Source organism: Haplochromis burtoni, unplaced genomic scaffold (assembly GCF_018398535.1).
Source record: "Haplochromis burtoni strain Fernald_Lab_line unplaced genomic scaffold, NCSU_Asbu1 Contig_14, whole genome shotgun sequence".
Lineage (NCBI taxonomy): Eukaryota > Metazoa > Chordata > Actinopteri > Cichliformes > Cichlidae > Haplochromis > Haplochromis burtoni.
Genome location: NW_024582375.1, coordinates 4,163,180 through 4,183,930, shown reverse-complemented (window position 1 = coordinate 4,183,930; position 20,751 = coordinate 4,163,180). Strand labels below are relative to the sequence as shown.

General features: G+C 42.8%; 1 protein-coding gene across 12 annotated transcripts in view; it reads left to right on the top strand.

The window, feature by feature from the left end:
* Window positions 1-18,838, top strand: part of sox5 (SRY-box transcription factor 5) — a 279,804-nt gene extending 260,966 nt beyond the window's left edge. For 4 of the 12 annotated variants that reach the window (XM_042217984.1, XM_042217983.1, XM_014329859.2 and 1 more), the window contains 6 exons: window positions 2,611-2,803; window positions 6,613-6,788; window positions 9,634-9,736; window positions 10,323-10,496; window positions 11,448-11,664; window positions 13,268-18,838. In XM_042217984.1, the coding sequence (XP_042073918.1) occupies window positions 2,611-2,803; window positions 6,613-6,788; window positions 9,634-9,736; window positions 10,323-10,496; window positions 11,448-11,664; window positions 13,268-13,565 (1,161 nt within the window). In that variant the 3' untranslated portion in view covers window positions 13,566-18,838. The remainder of the gene's footprint in view (window positions 1-2,610; window positions 2,804-6,612; window positions 6,789-9,633; window positions 9,737-10,322; window positions 10,497-11,447; window positions 11,665-13,267) is intronic. The other 8 variants (XM_042217989.1, XM_042217986.1, XM_014329872.2 and 5 more) reach the window with 8 other exon arrangements.
* The last annotated feature ends 1,913 nt before the right edge of the window (window positions 18,839-20,751 follow it).

Genomic DNA, 20,751 nt, shown 5'->3' with positions numbered 1-20,751 from the left:
CACACACACACACACACACACACACACACACACACACACACACACACAAACAAGTCTGTCCAAGCCTCTCAGCTCCACTGTCTAAACTAATTCCTCCACACTGGCATAATGCAGGTTGGCCACCTTCCCACCACAGGATTTGGCTTGGCGCGAAGGGAAACTCCCCCAATCCACTGTACAAGAGGCATAGGCATTATCTATTTGTAATAAATATTCAAACACGTTCCCAGCCAAAGCCCACCATAATATGGGTCAGGATTGAGAAGATCCTCCTCAGTTTTCTCCTTTCTCTCCTCATCTTCTCCAGCCCATTGTCTCACTGAAGGCATCTTTGGGGGGTCCTCCATCTATTTAGAAAGCCCCCACCCCCAACCCACCCCACCCCTCCTAATGAAGGACAATCCGGTTAGGCCTCATTGCGTGCACACACACTCACGCACATGCATGAACACGTACACATGTAGGGGGGCTTAATTGGAAAGGCTTAATTGAGTTGTGAGGGGCTCATAAGGCTTAGTAAGACTCAAGGAGTGGGAATCAGGGAAAGTCGGCCTTAATGAGTGAATATACCACACACATACACACAACAGTTTCTCTTTTCCACTGTATGCCAGTTTCTACTTTGCCTAAGCAGCAATTAGACTAATGACCAGAAAATAAGGACAAATAATGTCTCTATTCTCTCTGCTGTAAGGCTTAAATTTTGCTACACCTGTAATGGCAAAATTTCTCTTTTATCCTGTTTTCCAAAGTATACACAAGATGAATGTTGTGAAACAACCAAGGAAACTGTATTTGTAGGCCTCATTTTGACTCTGTTGTGCGCCTTTAGCTGGCTGACCCGTTAAGCCGTCCATCCTCTCATGTTGTGTCTGGCTTTTAATTGTGGAGTTTTAATTACACAGAGTGGTTTGTGTACATCTGGCCCCTCTGCGATCCAATTCTTCCTTCCTGTCATGTGACCTTCTAAGGTTCCTCCTGATTGGATTAGGTCATCAGCAGGGGTGATGTTGCCATGACAGTTAACATGATAACAGTGGTGGTCCACATGGCGATTTACTTAAGGAGCGCTGTCTGTTGTGTTGAGGATGTTGCCGTGTGCCGAGCAACACAGTGATAGATGGAAGGGGAATTTAATCGAATCAAAGAATTTAGGAATACTTTACGTTTTTTAGTGTCTGGATTTCCGATTTCATGCGGGGCGCTCAGAAGATGGTACAGAACAAATGGATCCTTACTGTGTTACACGTCAAGCATGTAAATCTTTTGGAGTAAACACTTTTTTTTCCTCCAAAAATGGTCTCTGTTTCCAATAGAAGGTGATCATCACTTTTAGATTTTTGTCAGGTTTATTTGTAGTCAAATATCTTTGGGATGTCACAACACCACAAGCCACTTAACAGCATGCACCATTTTGATTTCACTCACGAAATGTGCAGCGGCTACGAGCAGCCACATGATAGCGATCACAGTCAACCTCCCCCAACAGCTGCTTCTTGTACGCATGTCGTTCTCTGTCATTTTAACCATGTTTTAGTTTTTATGTTTTGTGTTATTAACCTTAATGACCCATCAACACACATTAGCAAAATGCTATCATTTTTATGGGACAACCAAGTTTCCCTTTAAGGAAGATAAAGTTATTCTATTTCAGCTCGGACATATTTTCTAAAAAGTTAAAATAGCGAAATAAAATTTGAGGCTTTGGTCTAAAAATAAAAATCAGATTGAGAAAAATTATTTTAGCTCCATTAACTCCTATTAATTGAAGGCTATCTTACGAGCGCCCCCTTCTGCTCCTCTGGTTTAATTGCAGCCCAGGTTTGTGCAGTACGAGTAATAGGAAGTGAGGGATTCTGTTTATCTCTGATAAATATTGTTAACAAAATGGACCTCAAAAACCAGCTGCTTTAAGAATCGTATTGATCGTTTGTTAGGTGCTATGGGTGCGTTTTTGGGTGAGGCAGAAAGGGCTTCTCTGCTTTTCCCCACACACACGTACGTTCCCGACCATGAAGGTCCCCCGTTTCTAATGGACCAAGTGCACATTGAAGTGACAGACAGCCCTCTGTTCAGTGTCTTAAGACTCTCACACCTCTAAAGACTCTCTGAGGGAGGTGTTTTTCTCTGTGAAAGACTGTAGTTTTACGAATGAGTTCAAGGTGTTTCTCGTCCTCGTGTGTTTGGTTGTTTTTAGCATGTGAAGTACCATAGTGCATGTTTGCCGGAGCCTGCATGTGGAGTGTGCACGTGCATGAACTGCCTTGTTTGAAGGTCGAGTTTGCTGTGACAGGAAGTCGGTTATTTTGCATGTGAATGTCAGTGGTTCGCACCAAAATATGCAAATATTTATTTTTGTATGTGCCGTTATTTTTATGTTTATCTTTTCGCTTATTACGAGCTGTTTGGAAAGGGGCAGTGGCATGCACCTTGTGATTCATCCCGCCCGGGCTTGCCTCAGATTGCTGTGCATGGGCTCCCGTTTGATTAGCACACCTCCATTGAAAGTGGTCTCGGTGAGGGGAGGGCGAGGGTGGGCCCCGCGCCTCCCGCTTCCAAATTCCTTCGGTGGTCACAGCAGGCGAAACTGTGCTGTTTTGGTTTTTGCAGGACAGTGAGGGTGCACAGCCACTGAACCTGTCGGCCAAGCCTAAGGCATCCGAGAGCAAGTCACCCAACTCCCCCCCAACTTCCCCACAGGTGCCGGCTGCTGCTGCTGCGAACAAGCTGGACCCCACTTCCATGAAGCACAGCGTTGCCCCCTCCAGCATTGGAGGACCACCGACCAGAGTCAGCTCAATTGGTAAGTGGATTTAAATGCTCACACATTCACAGCACACACACACAAAAAACAATCACAGCAGTTTGCACTGTGCTGATGTCATACTCCTGCAAAGCTAGACACCTACATAGATGTAAAATAGTTAAACCTATACCAAAATATCTGTTTTCTTGGACTGAGGGGCAACTGGTACTCCAGTTTCCACATTGATTGGGACAGGTGCTGAACTCACTACAGGTATGCTTACACAGGATTACACAGACCAGCTAAGCCATTTTATCTGGCCAAAAGTTGGGTATTCAGTGTTTAGAACAAAGTAGTTTGGTTGTGCATGTTTATTATTTAAACCACATACTTGTTCATAGGTTGATGGACCAAAAATAAACATTAACTCATCAAATTTGTATTTAACAAAATTACATAGTGCTTTGCAGGAAGACTCCAAAAAAGAACAAAAGAAACCCACAAGTGATAAAAACATCCCAGGATCATAAAATAAACAAACAAATCACCAGAAAACGTGATAAGAAAAAAGTGTCACAATGTCCAACTTTCATTAAAAAAAATCTTTTCTGAATAAAGAATGTATTATGAGATTCACCAGAGTGGTGATTCAGAGGGACTGCTGCACAGTTTGGGAGCTCTGATGGCAAATCCATTCAGTCCATCCATCCGTAGTTTACAGGAAGAAACCTCAAAATAACCAGCAGAGCCTCGTTCAGTGATGTTAGTGAATGCCCCAGAATATACCGTTGGCTTGATAAGCCTTCGATGTAATTTGTAGCAAAGCCATTTAAAGTATAGGAAATGTAACTTATAGCCATGTTTTGGTGTCCCTGATCTAAACAATGAATTCTTTTCCTGCCAATAAGCTGTCAGTGGATGTTTACCACAGTTCCATAAGCACTTATATATTTCAATGCTCTCCTGTGAAAGGTGCTTGGAAGTTGTTCCCACAACGACAATAAACTTCTTTTAGAAAAACAGTTATAGCTCTGATGACAAGAATAGCGTTCTTCTCGCAGTGGTGCCATTGTTGCGAGTGCCAGTACCATAATCAGACCCGGCCATATGCACACGTACAAAATATGACATAAATGAATCACTATTTTGTACTCTTAATCCATTTTTCACGCACCACTGATAGTTCAAATATTACACATATGTAACAGGCTATAATTAGTGTGTTTGTGCTGTTCTTCCATGTCGCTATTTGCCCGCGGGGCTGCTTCATTGTTATGTGTTTATTAGTGACTGAAAGAGACAGAGGAGTGAGGGAAAGGAGGTAAGGGGGGGGGGAAGAGAGAGAGAGATGAGGATTAGCACTTTTTTCCCCTCCATGCAACTAAGCGGGGGAATAATAAAGAGAGGAGTGCATGACAGACAGGAGGTATCACCAATGAGATTAGACAAGCCTCTTACATGAGCCGGGACAGCGCAAACACCCAGCATTAATGACACAATGACAGCACACGCACTCAAACATTCACTCAGATGCACACAAAGGCTCTTACACACACTCGCACAGAAACACAATCCCAGCACCACCACCTCCTCCTCCTGTGCAATAGGCAGTTTTTCCGACTTCCCGGCTAATCTCACTGTTTTTCAACAAATCGGCGGATTTAATATCAGATTAGTGGATTTTCAGTCCCAGATGTTTTTTGTTCAGAAAAATGGATTACAGTGTTTAAAGTTTGTGTGTGATCCCTGTTGAATTATTTGAGCGTGGGGACGAGTGTGTCAGATCCCAGTTATGTTGCAGCTCATGGTCCCATCTGTTGCCACTGAGTTTAGCCGGTCGCCGGAGCATTTGCTATTACAACTCACAGCCGCATTGGGATTCCTGTTACGTAGTTTATCGGGGATGGAAGGAGCAGACCAATTGGGATGGAGTCGAGAGGTGGTTGTTTTGATGTGGAAGCGAGTTGTTTGTCAGGATGGTGCAGATTATGTCTGCCTTTTTCAGGTTATTTGAATTCAGTCATCTGCTCTCAGGTCAACTCTTTAAGACTATAGAAATCATAAAATGAGCTTTTTTTCTTTCTCTGCTCCACCATATTCCTGTGGGATATGCTGTTTTTATTTTTACATCACTATCTGAAAGCTTGTTCCGTGTTATTTTGCTGCATCCTGAACAAAAATGAATCAGAACAATCTCGAGCACAAACAGCTAAAAATTAAACAAAAGTACTTTTTACATGTTGGAGCTAATAATCAAATACAGTTCAACACGAAAAAGTTTGGAGAAAGTCGCCTTTTTTTTTTAGGCTTCAATATGCGTGAGTTTGGATTTGTCTGTTGCTCATATCCGCCCTACTGTCCTGCTTCCTTTCAAATTCTGACACCTATCAAGCTTGAGGCATGTGTCTTCTTTCCGCCTCTTCGTCTGTCTGTCCATCTCCTCATTTCAAACTGAACTGAAGTGCTGTCAGCTCCTGTAACTTCTACCACGATCACACATTCGTCTCTGTCGCTGTCATAAAGCGCTGCAGCTCCCCCTTTGTTTTTTGTTTGTTTTGTTTTGTGTGTGTGTGTGTGTGTGTGTGTGTGTGTGTGTGTGTGTGTGTGTGTGTGTGTGTGGGGTCTAAAATGTATCACACTTGTCTGTAGAGATTTCAGAAAAAAGTTGACCGAGGGAGCAAGACCCCCCTCCAACCCCACCCCTCTATCTGGGTCACATCTACTTGTCTGGATGTCTGGCATTGCAGTCAGTTTAGGCGACGAACACGATTGTAGGCACGAAAAAAAACCCATTTTTGACTCCAGATTAAAATTGACCGCCACCCAGTTCCATCACCCTCTGTCTTTTTCCTCTTCCATCCCCTCCCAACCCTGCTGCCCCTTACCCTTTTTTTCTCTTTTCTTTTCTCTCTTTTTTTTATTTTTTCCACATCCAGATTTTCCGGTTATGACTTCTGTAAGAGTTCACAGCTCTGTCATTACCAATCTGAAGCTGGTAATCTGGCCTGAGATGGCATTAGCGGTGCGGATTAGCGCAGATAAAGGCCTCATAAGCCAGCCGGGGCTCTTTGTTAAGAACCTACCCGACTGATAGGGAGAGGCGATAGCAGTGCACACAGAGCAGATGCCTCATCAGAAGCTAAGCTGCAGAAATAATACGAGTAATAGGCAGTGAGAAGGAGTGGGGAGATCTGATCTTTGCGGAGCAGATGTTCACAACTGGGAAAATTAGCAGGACTTTTTAGCTGTAATAAGAGTGTGGCCACCTCTCTTCAAAGCAGGACTGTGAGGGCTCAGATGAAAAGAGTCACAGCCGTCAGATGTGCGAAAGTGAGTTTTAATGTCGTTTAAAGGATATTGAGTGGTTTAGAGTGGCTGTGTGTGTGTATTTAAGGCTGATGGCAGGTGGGAGGTGGTGGGCAGCTTGCAACAAGGCTACCTAGGGGCGCTCTCTGACTCACATCCACAGCTCAACAGTCAAATGGTCAGTTTGTGTGAGTGTGCGAGTCTACACACAGAGAGAGGCATACACAGATGCTCTGGCAAAGTCCCCTCATCAAGTGTATGTTAATGTCTTTACCTCACGGTTCAGAAGAAGATTTATTCTGCATGAAAAACCTCCTGCCAGGTTCCTAAAAATAAACAAGCACACGCTCAAGACATATTAATTTTCCCGTCCGAGCTCAACTGTTAAAGCAAAATGCTATTCAGTGTTTTTCTTGTAAAGGAAATAAAGGAGATGAAGATGCTCAACATGAGTCCCACCTACATATTCACTCACTAATGATTATCCACATTAATTGATTGTCCTCTGCGTGTGTGTTTGTGTGCGTGTGTCTCCGTCTCTTGCCGTCTTTGCGCCTCAGCAGACTTGTTGTCGTCGCTGTCTTCGACAGCCTACCTGAACGACCACGAGGCGGTGACCAAGGCCTTCGCCGAGGCTCGGCAGATGAAGGAGCAGCTGAAGAGAGAGCAGCAGGTGCTGGATGCCAAGGTGGCAGCCGTCAGCAACCTCAGCCTCAACAACGGCCGCTCAGACAAGGTAAAGCACTTAAAATTGCATCTACATGACAGAACATGATGGGCAGCTGATCAAAGGTTTATTTTACTTCTTCATTTTGTTAATGTTTTTTTTTTTTTTTTTTGGGTCACACTAAATCAAAGTTGTGACCTCATTTCTATGGCAAAGTGTTCAGTTAAGTTAAAAGTGTATGTGGATTCTCACAAATAAATACACATTTTTAAACCAGGAAAAAAATTAAAAATCTGAATTGTTGGGACTGAACACATACTGTAAATCCACCCGACTCTCCAAAGTCATCACAAGCTGTACCGTCTCATTGTCAGCGTGTAATAATTTGTCTTGCCATATGCCATCCTCGCTGCACTATGTAGGAGGTAAATCGGTGTACAATGCTCTCGCTGAAATGTGTTGAAGCTAAACAGGGCCAGATAAGGTAAAACCAGAGGCATCTCAGAGGTAATGAGTGTGTCTGTAAGGCGCACTGCAGGGCTGTGTGTGAGTGTGTGTGTGTGTGTGTGTGGCAGAGCAGAGCGTCAAGGAGACGGTAATGTGAAATGACGGCGCCGGCTCCTCGGCAGCGTGGCCAAATTGTGGTTATTTGTTAAACACATTGGGAGTCAGCTGGTGCACACACACGCACAAACACACACTCGGGTGCATACATGCAGGGTAACAGCGTGCTGGAAGCATCTGCACTGCTGACATTCAACAGCTCTATCCCTCTCTTTCTTTCTCCTTTTTGTTTTTTTTACTTTGATGTGACACATTTCAAAGTGTCTAACCCACACTGATCTCTGCATTGTACACAGATAGTAACATACTGCATTACACATGACTATAACCAGTGAGAACTGGAAATATGATAATTATACCAGTGAGTAAGGGAACGTATTTTACGGTTTGTTCCTTACGTGGAGACATTTAGGTGCTTAAACACTGACATTTCTCATGTCTCGTTAGATCAGTTCAAGTTCCTGTTATTATAAGTTTTTTATATCAGTTGTACTGTGGAATTATATAATAATTACTTATTAATAATAACGGGAGAATTGTTGAAAGAAATTCTTATTTCTTTTTTACATTTCTTTTTTTTGACATGCAATCCTGTTACTATAAAACATTTTTAGTTTCGGCACTGGGAATATTTTTTTGTAAGTTATAACTCGTTTGCATCCTCACACGCTCACCTTGACTCCTGTTCCCTTTGGCTTTGTATGAAACAGGCGAGCTCCCGCCGTTCACATACAACAGTGTCATCCATGACACACACACAGGATTAGTTTTGTCGCTACTTTGTGTCTTGGCTCCAGTGTCAGCCATTCAATCCACGTTTCTCATGTACTATACTGGGGTTTAATGTCAGACTAGGCTGTCATCCACTCGGTCTCCCTGTTCATCTCCATCTCTGCCTCACACACACAGACACACACACAGACACACACACAGACACACACACACACACACGGCATAAAACCATTCGAAACAGCACATTTAATCTTATGATCTAAAAGTAAGAAGCACACTTTGTGCTCTTATCTTTTTTTGTGGAAGAAAGTTTGAATGAGGCTTTCATTTGTGCGAAATGAGGAAGGTTCTTTAAATACTTCTGATTTGCATGCAGAATGGCTGGATAATTCCAACCCATTGGCAGGTTATTGAGCATTTATAAAAACATACAAAATTCCAAATAAAATACTTTTTAAAAGGCTTGTGAAAACATGTTTCGCTGCGCGCCTCTCTGGCTTTTATTCTCCCGCTTCCCTTCCTGTCTTTTTAGCAGTATTTATTCCAATCTGGGGAGGAAATTATCGCTAACAATTAAACTCTATTGGACTAAAAACAGAGAAAATGCATTTCATTATCATTCTGCCCTCCCTCCATCTAGCCAGCCAGCTCGCCAGGGTCACATGTAAATGGAGAGGGACACTTTTTGGAAGGTTGTTTTAGAAGACGACAGTGTTTTGGGTAGCGCTCCTAATCGTATAATTAAACTGTAAAACGCTCGTGCTGGTGCGCTTCTGTGTACGTGTGTGCGAGCGTGTGTGCTCGTCTGCAGTCAAGTTCTAGCGCAGAGTGTGCCGGCTGCTTGCATTAAGCATGTAAATGCTCAGTAAATCAGCCTTTTATTGGTTGTAATAAATACCCAGGGGGCCGTGCGGCGTGGCCTCGCTCTCGTCTGTGCTGCACTCTCTCGTTCTCTCTCTCTCTAATGCGTCGACCCTTGGGGGCCTCTGCAAGAGAGAGGCAAGCCGCAGCACTCCACTCTCGCAGGTGGCTGCCAGGAGTTGTCACACACACACAAGCCCACTCACACAATCCATTGTACACACAGAATATGCAGTGTACACACAAAGCGGCAAACATCCAGATAGGAGTAAATGTAATCAACATTCTTGCACATGCAAACAATACACACAGATGTGTGTTCAAACATGCGGGCATAACGCACTCAAACAATTTGATGCTTCCACAAACTGACACTGAAATGAACCAAAACACAAACTGCCTTTCTACTTAAATTACAACCGTCATTTGTCTGCAGCCTCTGTATTGATAGAAAAACGATAAATAAACAGATTTGTTTCAGATCAAAGGCGAGTATGAGGAATATTCCTGAATTTCTCATCTCTCGACAGAGAGTCGGCTTCTCCGGTCACTGAAACTGTGACACATTTAAACATTAGACAGTCGTTGCTTTTCATAGTTATGAAATCAGAGACAGAGAGTCAGTCACAAGAATGACTTGTTGTGGGTGCAAAAGGAAATTGTTCGGCATCACTGCAGGTTTGTGGTTTCATTCATTCACATATTCCCTGACTCAGTCACTGACCGACTGCAACTGTGAACTGTTTGTGTTGTTTAGGACAAAGCTGCCTTGGAGAGTCTGAGTCAACAGCTGAAGCAGCAGGCCGAGAACAAGTTCAGCCACGCCATGCTGGACTTCACCATGAGTGGAGACTCTGACGGTAGGGAAACAGACACACACACAGACACACAGTTTATGCATGGAGTCACTAAACTGAGAAAAAGGCTGTGAGTGTTGATGAACGATGACAAGAAGATGAAAGTCTTCCAGGGCTGGTACCGTATATCTGCCAAATATTTATATTAACTGATATCAGCCTGCCTGCAAATGAGGTCATGTTTACCAATTTGCTGTTTATCTGTTTCACCACGATATTTCGCTCACTGATTGTTCCACGACAGAGTAATGAAGATTTGAAAGACTTTTAATGATATCAATAATTTTCATAATTAAGCTTTTTGTTTTTTGTTTTTCCTGAATAAAAGAGAAAATAACCGTTACCTTTCTATGAACTTGAGCATACAGAGTAAAACTCTGTGTAGTCGCTGTCCTCCCAAACGTGTGATCAGTGAGTCAGTCAGACTTTTTTATAATATGAGAAAAATGATTTTTATGATATTTATTTAGCTTAATGAGCAACAGATTTTTCTCGCCCATGAAAAAAATTCCCAGCATTTTAGCTCGTCTAATGAACAAAACTTTTCTGTATTTCTGTATACGTTTGACACCCTGGTTCCCTTCCCCAGGCTCTCCCAGCGTGTCAGACTCCAGGATATTCCGAGAGTCTCGGGGTCGTAGCAGCAGCGAGCCGCACATCAAAAGGCCGATGAACGCTTTCATGGTCTGGGCCAAGGACGAGAGGCGAAAGATCCTCCAGGCCTTCCCCGACATGCACAACTCCAACATCAGCAAGATCCTTGGTAAAAATCACACACCTACACTCGCACGGTGTGAAAGTGAAAGTGAAAGTGGCTTTGCTCCACCCTCTCATGTGAATAACCCTAGAGAAAGGAAGACCGGTGTGAGTTGTATTTTCCACTTTCTTAAACACACACTCGCACACATACACTAATTGTGATTTCCTTACAAGCAGTGGCATTGTGTAAGTGCTGTTAATGAACGGTTAGGGAGAGCACAGCTTCGACAAATGATGATATAATTCATTATGCATTAAACAAGCAGCGCGAGGCCGCCTGACATTTCCCCCAGACCGCCGGGATCGGCCCTGACATTTTAAAGAGCTCCTAAGCGTTTTATAACACAGGGAAATCTGGTTTTAATAAGCCTCCTCTCTCTCCCTCTCCCTCCCTCCCTCTCTCTCGATTGCTAACAGATCGCAGAAAACAGAGAGAGAAAGACCGAGAGAGCGAACAGCCGAGCGCTGACAGCTTTTAACCATTAAACATACAGTAGTCAAGTGCAAATTCAGACCAGATATGAAACACACAGGGGGAAGACATACTCAAGATTACACCCACACACACATGCAGGGCGCTGATGCTGCAAGCAGAAACTGAGCTGAGAGATGACAGCAGGTTAAGTGAAGTCCTCATTAGCTGAGATGAGTACCTGTCGTCCCCGCTGCTCCCCTCATTAACCTCCTTTAGCGCTCTATGCGTTCTCTTTCCGGGTGAAACGTCCAACATTATCTCAGCGGCGCTCACAGTGCAGCGACATCGATGCCAGCTTTTCATTATCGTTCATCTCTGTGCTGTTATTCGTCGTCTTGCTCTATGATCACATTTCACAGTTTTACACGTTTCCTCCCTTAGACAAAAGCTCTCTTTGGAAACCCCCCATCTGCCTTTTTTTATTTTATTTTTTCCAAAGACACGCAGCCATCCCTAACAATACATGCTCTGTGTGTGCAGGCTCACGCTGGAAAGCCATGACCAACCTGGAGAAGCAGCCGTACTACGAGGAGCAGGCTCGGCTCAGCAAGCAGCACCTGGAAAAATACCCCGACTACAAGTACAAGCCACGGCCCAAACGCACCTGCCTGGTGGACGGCAAGAAGCTGCGCATCGGCGAGTACAAGGCCATCATGAGGTCCCGCAGGCAGGAAATGAGACAGTACTTCAGTGTGGGGTGAGTGGGTTGGCTTTCTTTGTTTGTTTGTTGGTTTTTTTCCAGTAAGAAAACAGGGATTAACAATTACTTTGTTTGGGCATGTGTTTGACTTTGTACTTCATATTTTAAATGAGTTACTGTTTCTTTTTCTTTGTTTTCCTGTCACATCAAATGCCTAAAAAAATCAATCAATCTTTCAGTTTTTAATGAATTACTAAGAAAAAAAAAGATCGCAGCAGAAATTTGGAGAAAGCAAGTCAGCGCATAATTGCATAATTTCCTTTTGTTGTTTGCGGCCTACCTGCAGCGAGGCCCGCCCCTCACCTTAACAAATTGAATTTTGTGTCGGAACAGGCGTGACAACAAGATGCTGAATTAGTTATAAACAGAAGCAGGTGGTGTTCTCCTTTAGTGTGATTTAAATTTCCTATTTTCAGTGTTTTTAAATACAGTCCTTTAAATAATAATAATAATATCAGAAATTAAACTACAGGATGCAGGCTTACTTTTCTCACAAGGGGTCACAGTGAGTGTCATGAGATAATAAGCACAATGCACAGTTTTGTTTGGATGGTTTTTTGGATATTACCTTTGATTTGATTTTTTTATTTTCCTAAATCATGACTCAAGAGAAGCAACAGCTACAGTTTTATATGCTTTATATGGTTTTATCCACTTAGAATTGAACCTTATGGTTGCCCATAGGAAGATTTTGTTTGTCCCTTTACAGTTGTATTAATATTATTAATTTTATATGCTTATATCCTGTATTTTGAAACTAAAGGCTGTTGAAAAAACAACAACAAAAAACTACAACAACTCTCTCGATGAATCAAACCATTGTTCCAAAAATCTTATGAGAGAAATAAATCAGTTTTGTCTTCCTGCATGAAACATAAAGCATCATTTGAATAAACATACCTCTCTGCTAATAACAATATTATTAGCAGAGAGTACAAATTACAAATGTGGCTTTTTTCTGTTGTGCGTACATGGTGAAGCCATTTGCATTAAAGTTTGGCCATATACTTAAGTGACCACACATGCACATGGGTATCCAGATGTGTAAAGTATGGATGTAGAATCCAAACATTACAGATTGAATGCAGTTTAATTCTTTTTTCTTTTCTGAAAAAAAGAAGCATTTGTTCTAAAAAACACATCAGGATAAATCATGTGTTCTGTGTGGGTCAGGCCATGAGGTTTCATCCACATCAAGTGCAATATTGTGTTTAGAGAGTAAGAGCTGTTTCTGAGTGTTTAGCTGAGAACACGCACTCAGGTTATAAACACGCTGACTGTAAATGTCAGAGGTTTCAGACGTGATGCTTTAAGAATCACTGTTGGTGCTTGAGAAAAGACTGAAGACGTCAAACTGTCAGTTTTCTCTCAATTCCAGTTTTAATGAGGAGCTAAGCTAACAGCACACAGGCTGTAGGTTTATATTTACCACATAGATATGAAAGGGATTTAGTTTTTCCCCATATGTGTAATAATTTTCTTAATGGCTCAAAGAGAGAGAGTCACCATTCAGGGAGGGATCTCAACATTTATGTGATTTCAAAAGTGTTGCGAGCGCTGCATTTAATGTGCTGACAGCCTTCTTCCTCTGTGCGTGCAGGCAGCAGGGTCAGCTGCCGTTGTCCTCTGCAGGCGTCGTTTACCCAGGTGCCCTATCCATGGCGGGGATGCCCTCACCCCAGATGCCCTCAGAGCACTCGAGCATGTCCAGCAGCCCCGAGCCCAACGCCAACCACCACCAGAACCCCAGCATGCCTGGCCTCAAGGGGGAGGAGCCGCGAATCAAGGAGGAGGAGCTCAGGCTAGACGACAGCAATGGCGACGTGTACGACGACTTTGACTACGAGGACGAAGATGGCGACTACGCCAGCGATAACGAGAACCATATCACCCAATAGGACGGCATCAGCACCGCCTGCTTTTTGTGTTTTGTTTTGTTTTTTTGTAAGCCAATCACCGCTGGTTAATCTCACAAAATCCCCACCAATCAGGAAGAAACCTTTCGCTTTTGCCAATCGCTTTGGAACCAGTTTCACCGCCCCCCCCCGACTAACATGGACTCTTCTAATAGAGCCAGATCCACTCCCCTCCCCTTCCTCTCCCCCCGGAGTCCTGATACCAGCATCTTTTGATCAATCAACCGAAGCACAGGACCTGTCACTCACACTGACTGTTACACACTGACTGGAGGAAGAGACGACCAAGGCAGTTCTGAAGCTCGCTGAGGAATACCCACATAGTACTGCAGGTGTTAGAGTGTAATGCCACGAGTGAAGAGAAAGCAACATGGCTCTCAGAAAGCAACCTTTTAGTCCCGTTTGTTGAAGAAAAACTGAAAAACAGAGGACCTGTCAAAGGCTAACATGACACTTTAAGATGGCGGACCTGTTTATTATCAAGAGACATTTTTAAAAATAAAACAGCTTTTTTTGTTCTTTGGTTCTATAATATTCTCACTCAGGTACACGGTGCCAATAAGTGGCTTGTGAATGTGATTTGTTGTTTTTGTGCTACAAGTTTGAATAATAATAGAAAAAAGAGACTTTTCTTTTTTCCCCTTTTGTTGTAAAGCACCTGAAAGACATGAGACATTTATTTTTAACAAAAAGATATCTTTTCTTCAACCTCGCAGTGTGCTGTCAGCAATCCCCCCCAATTTTTCTCCCCCTTTGTGTTTTTTTTGTGACCGCCCGCTTACCCCCCCTCCCCTCCTTGCATCGCATGGAATCAAATGGGACGGTCCAGCCGGGACTGACCAGCACAAAGTGGACTGTCCCACTTTGAGTGGATTTTCGGTGTGTGGGGAGGGGCGGGTTGCAGCAAAGGGAAGTCTCTCTGGCGTCACGGAGCAGAAACAAAAGCACTGTGTTGCGAGACAATCCACCGGTTTCCTTCTCGCTCCATCCCTCTATCTCGATCTCGTCCAGGGCAAAAAAAACCCACACATCAGTGCGACTTCGATCGAAACATCCCAACAGTGCGAGTGTGTGTCAGTGTGTGTGCTCCACCATTGGACGTTTGCACACGCGCTCGCAAAAAGAAAGCTAATAATACTGCAGAAAGACAGGCAACTAATGCTGCTGCTGTTATTTCCTGTAACACACACACGCACACTGTGTTCTGTCCAGTGTTTTCCTAACCCCCCACCCTCCAATCAACGTTGTCCTGCTGTATTGCAGTGGGCGGAGCTGAGGTGAAGTCAGCCAGTCAGTGTTTCTGTTTGTATTTGAATACTGTATTTTATTATTATTTTTCTTCAAACTGCCTCTAGTCTAATAATATTATTAACAATAATTATAAGGATGGTCAACGTTTCCTAAGTTTAGTAAGTTATGTACAGTATAATTTATTTTTCTCCTCTTTATTGGGTTTTTATGACCATATGAAACAGTCAATGAAGCATTATTCTATTTAGCTGGTAGGTATTTAGATCTAAACAAAAAGTTGTCATTTTACCTTGCTTTGTTTTGCAATTTTATTTTATGTTATTTTATTTTTGATCCCCTCCTATTAATCCTCTGCGGGCGGGTGAGCTGGACTGAAAGACATGGACGCCAGCCTTCGTCCGAACTGAAGACGTAACCCTTTTTATCATGTCCGAACCCATTTCTAAGAAGCACTCAGACTCTGTGCAGTCAGAGAAGAAGAACATGATTTTATATTGTTATTATAATTTTATTTGTAATGATTATCATAATGTATAATGTGAATTTCCTCTTCTTCTTCTTTTTTTTTAAATTTTTACATGTTTTTGGTTTGTCACTTTTTCTGTGAACAGAGACCCGTCCCCGTTTACTAGTTTGGCTGCCTCACGGCGACACAGTGGAACATCTTTGGCATGGATACACACACACACGCGCACACACACACACACACACACACACACACACGCGTGCGCACTGGGGGATGCACCGATGAAATTCTGGGCCAATACCAACACTGATGTTTATAATGTAGCTGACAGCCAATACCAATATTTTTTCAGTGTCTTTCTTTTGTACAAAAATATACTGACCTGTTTGAAAGTCTTTCAGATCTTCATCGCACATTTTTTGAACATTCAGAATAAAGGATGTCTTATTTGTTAATATCCCGAAATCAGCAGGATTGAATATCGGCCAATAACGATATTAGGCCGATATATCGGCCATTTTTATATATATATATACATTTTTTTGGGTGGGGGGTATTTATACACCCCCCTTTTTCTTTTTCTTTTTTTACCAGTGAAGCAATGAAATTGTTTTAAAGAGATACCACCTGACCAGTTTTAGAGTCTTTTATTGGATTTTTTAAAGAATTAATCCAAATAAAACCTATTTGCCAATATCTGTCAACGAGGGTCAATATTAGCTGATAATATATTCAACCGATATATCAGTACATCCCAAATGTGCAGATACAACACATACAGGCACATTTCAAATGAAGAGATTATCATGACAACCAAACAAATCCTATGCTGTCCTTTTTGTTTCTTGAAAAAAATCCTGTATATAGACATTTTTTTGTTTTGTTTTGTTGTTGTTGTTTTTGTTTTTTGTGGTAGCAGTGACTTTTTTTTAATCATGAGAAAGCAGTGTTTACTGCAATCCACCAAGGCTGTTCCACTGTGTGCGCGTGTGGGTCTGCAGTATCTTCATCAGGAGCCCTTTGCTTTGTTTGAGCTCCACACGATGCTACAGGAGCCATGACTGCTCTTCAGGTGTGCTGTTTTCATGTCACATTCTCGCTTATAGATGTTTCCTACATGCCACATAACAAGCTTCTGGGTCTTAATTTTGCTGTATAGTCACCCCTGTTATCACACCTTTGTTGAACCCCATGCTGGAAAGAGGGGACTAAATGAATAAGTCCATTTTTTAAAACAGTATCAGGAGGGTGGGTGTTTGGGTGGGGCATTAAGAGATCAGTCATCCCTGCTGGCAAGGTCCGTCCCCATATCAAGACAATGAAAATGATGATGATGATGATATTATTTAAGACAATCAAAGTCATGAGTGGAGCTCAAAACAAAGTGAGAATTATTACTAGTAAACAAAAAAAAAATATCTTACCATCTCAACTTGAAAATTCAAGAAAGATAATTATGTAAATATAACATAGAGTTATAGATTTATATTTTGTTCATAACACAGTGTAATATAAGTTGTATATTTCTTTTTTTTTTCTTCCTCTCCCTACTGTCTCTTTTATTGATGTTATCCATGCCACAGAAAAAGCAAGAGTCACAGCACTCGCACAAAAAAAGAAGAAAAATATCAAAGAAATAAAGAAAAACAGGGGAAAAAAAGCCGTGGGCTGCCACCACCATCTGTTCTAAGTTCACTTTTTTTCAGTATTACTGCCAGACAAGGCTCTAATAAAGACAGCAATGTGTTCAGTAAAAAAAACTTGTCCTGGTCCTGGTCACTTCTTTTCCTCCACGCATTCGCACGGCTTTACGGTTCCCCACACCAACATACAAATGTACACTACCACTCCCCCCTCTTTTTTAAGGTATAGTGCAGTGAACACACCACAGCATAAACACACGAGCAGACAGACAACTTTTTAAAGTAGTAGTAGTGCTGGGAGTGTCGACGTTTCTTCAGTCCTCTTTCTAAAGTGGCTTAATGTGAGCCCATGTGTCGCCAAACGATTCAATCATCTCCATAACAACGTGTTAATTATGCCAAGTCCACCTTCTTGCCCCTCCAATCAGAGGGCCAGCTGGGAGGCGTGGAGAAGAATCATGGCCCACTAGCAACCTGATAACCTAATTAAGCACAACAAGGGAACACGGGGAGACGGGCTGGAGGGGGGGTGTAAGTGATGAAATGTGTGTGTGTGTGTGCTAATCATAAAAAGAAGAAGAGTAGCCTATATTCGCAGTGTCCATATAAGCCTCCCCGGCCTGTCAGAGTGCTGGCTGTGCTGCTGTCACCAGTTTTAAAAGTGAAATCTTTAATTGATGCTCGCTTAAGAAGGTTTGGGATGTTCGTGCCTCCACTTCTGAAGGGTTAAAAAACACAAAACCCCACTCAGGGCGCCCATTAAAGCACTGTCCCCCCCATCTGTGTCCATATGTTAAACCCCCTCCACAGCCCGGCTCGACGCGCTGTGCGTGAAAACAGTTAAATGCACTCCAAGGAGATGATTTTACGTGCTTTGGTAATTACCATAACTACACACACACAGAGACCCTTTTGATGCAATAAAGAGGCAGGATGGGGGAAGATCCACAACTCCTACATTAAGAGGACGACTTCTTTCTTTTTTTTTCCTTCTGGGCTTTGTGAATTTTTCAGAGGCGGCCTGGAGGTAAAATCTGAGAAAAGGTTTATGTGTGAATAGTTGAGGAGCAGAGAGGGGATTCAGATCCCCCCCCCCCTTTTTTTTTTCTTTATTGTCAGCAGTACGTGAGATGCTGGAGGAAGCAAACAGTGGCTATACTCAGATTAAATCACACACACACACACACCCTAAGGTGTACTGTAGGAGTTTGCTCAGCTTAAACCACATTTATATCTAGCGGGTATTTCCAGCACAATAGCTCAGACCAAAGAGGGGAAACTATTACAATGAGCACATCTTTACATTTGAATGCCTGCTTATTTTTCTGATTTAATTTCCTCAAAGTTTTTGCGCAGGCCCAGTAGCCCGTGGATCGCTTGAAAAAATAAAACAACAAAACTTGAATGCGTGAACGCGCACCTGGCGTGACTGTGAGCACGGCCCTCTGCCTGCACTGCCTCGGCTCAAATATACAGCTTTTTTTTTCTTCGAACCGTGGGTGTTTGGAAATTGAGTGAAAACGATGTCACATTAATGATTTAAAGTCGGTAATAGGATGTGCTGTGACGCTGAGCCCCCAGCTAAGCTGAGTTTAAGGCTCCGGCGTTAATGTATTCATGAGGAGGAGGATTATACAGAGACAAGAGCAGCTAGAGAGCTGAGTGCAGCACAGCAGCCAGGGCCAACAGGCCTTCTAGATATTATATATAACTCCATTTATACTGCACGATGCAGGAGGTAGGACTGCACACACACACACGCATAAAGGGTAAGGCGGGCATTGCTTTTGAAATCATGCAGTGTGAGCCTAGAATTGAATTTGATTGTATTAATGTTGTTTTATTACTTATTATTTTTTATCGATAAAGCTGGGGAGGATAGCAGCACACTGCTAAATTGCTAATAATTATCGCCGTGGTTGCTATACGTTCAATCTAAAATGAACCTGTTTAAATATAGTTTATTATTTTATTTTAAAAAATGAGAAAAGAAGGGTAAAAACTAGGTCCTTTATTTTGAAAATGCACTGTTATCTCATTGATTCTAGAGGCGAACACAATTTTTAAAAATGCAATTATATATTAATTCTACACTACAACCCAGATCATTACACGATTGCGGGTCTAGTTGTCTGTTTTTTTCCTCCTTCTTCTTTCATCTTTGATCCTGGCAGAGCAGCTAATCCTCAGTCTAACATACTAATGTCTACACAAACTGCAGCATCATTTACCCCCCCAAAATGAAAGCATCATAAAAATGATTTCAGCAAGTACTTAAGCTGCCATTTTCCCCCAAATATTTCATCAGTCATGTCTCATTTTGTAAAAGAAAAAAGGGAAAAAATAGGAGAGGGGGGAGAAAAGTGAAATAAGAGAAGAGGCTGTGCGTCTGGCCATTAATATCAGGTGGCTGATGCATTAAGAGTCCATAAAATAATCCCTTATCAGAAAGCGTTTGCACTCAAACCATAAAAACGAAGTCACATGGTGCAGAGATGTAAAATAAAATATAGACGTGCAGGCATATGGTATATTCAATATATTTTTAAAAGAAAAAAAATCATTTTGGCACATGGCCACCCAGTCACTTTATTCTCCGTGATTTAAGTGTGAGGAGCTTTGCACGCGGATTAATGTGTGACATTTCACATGTAGAACATATCGCATCATCACATGACAGCCCCGCTCGGTCCTTGTGTCTTTGCATGCAAACATGACAAATTACGTTCAATCACTTGTGTCTGGCATCTGTTCTTTCTTGGGGAGGGAGGGGGGTGAGTCAATGCGAGACGAGCCTTGAGACAAACGGGGGTGAGATGGCGGTGGGGGTGTTGATTGGAAAACATGGCCAGTGACCAAGCGGACATTAGCGGTAAATGGCCGGCGTGACCTGAGCGCAACTTCATCCGCTTCCCTCAGTCGGGTCCTCCAACGAGCGGAGTAATCGGCGTGACACGAGGCAAACAAAAACAAAGCGTCGCCGGTGTTTGAGCGACGGGCCTAATGTGACAGATCTGAGAGCGGCGGCGTGTGAGAGACAGGCGTGGCACGCAGGGGAACAGCGAGGCCCGGGGGGCTGATCCCCAGTCGAGGCCGGGAAAACTGGCTTGCCGCCCCTGACACGTCGCCCTTCCGCTTCAGCCGCAGCTCTCACATGAAACGCTCGCCGGCTCAATCCGCCGGCAGCTGGCCTACTTTCAGCCCTCTGTATCCCCGTCGGTGCGTCTCCATCGACATTTGTTTATTTCCATTCATGCATCTGTGCAGAGTGTTCGTCTGCGTGTCTTTCTCAGAGATTTGTGCTCCTTTCTTCTTTCATTCATAAGACTTTGAATGGGCACCGTTATACCCTCCTCTTTAGCCTCTACCCTTCACCTTTGACCTCGTGTGTCCCTGTCGTCCTCCTGCAAATATTTACAAAACATATACAAGTCTTCATTTATATTTCATACGCAGGAAACAGCCGACCTTCACCAAGTTTTTCTTGTTTGTTATCTTTTACTCTAAAAAGGTAAAAAAAACATGGACGTTTATGTAACAGGTTGATCGAACCATAATGGTGACATAACAAATTAGACAAGTAGAAATGACTGAACTCATCACCATCAGATGCTAACGTGTAGGTGGGCCAATCACACGAGAGCAGCAGAACTTTTCACAGTAAACTTGAAAACAGGATGATTTTTCACCGCGCAGCAGCAGAATCAAAGCGAGATAAAGAAGCCCGTGGGTGCTTTAACGTCAGTCCGTGAAATATGTATATTTTTTTGTGGCATGAAAAAAAACCCTGTAAAACTGTTATTTTCTC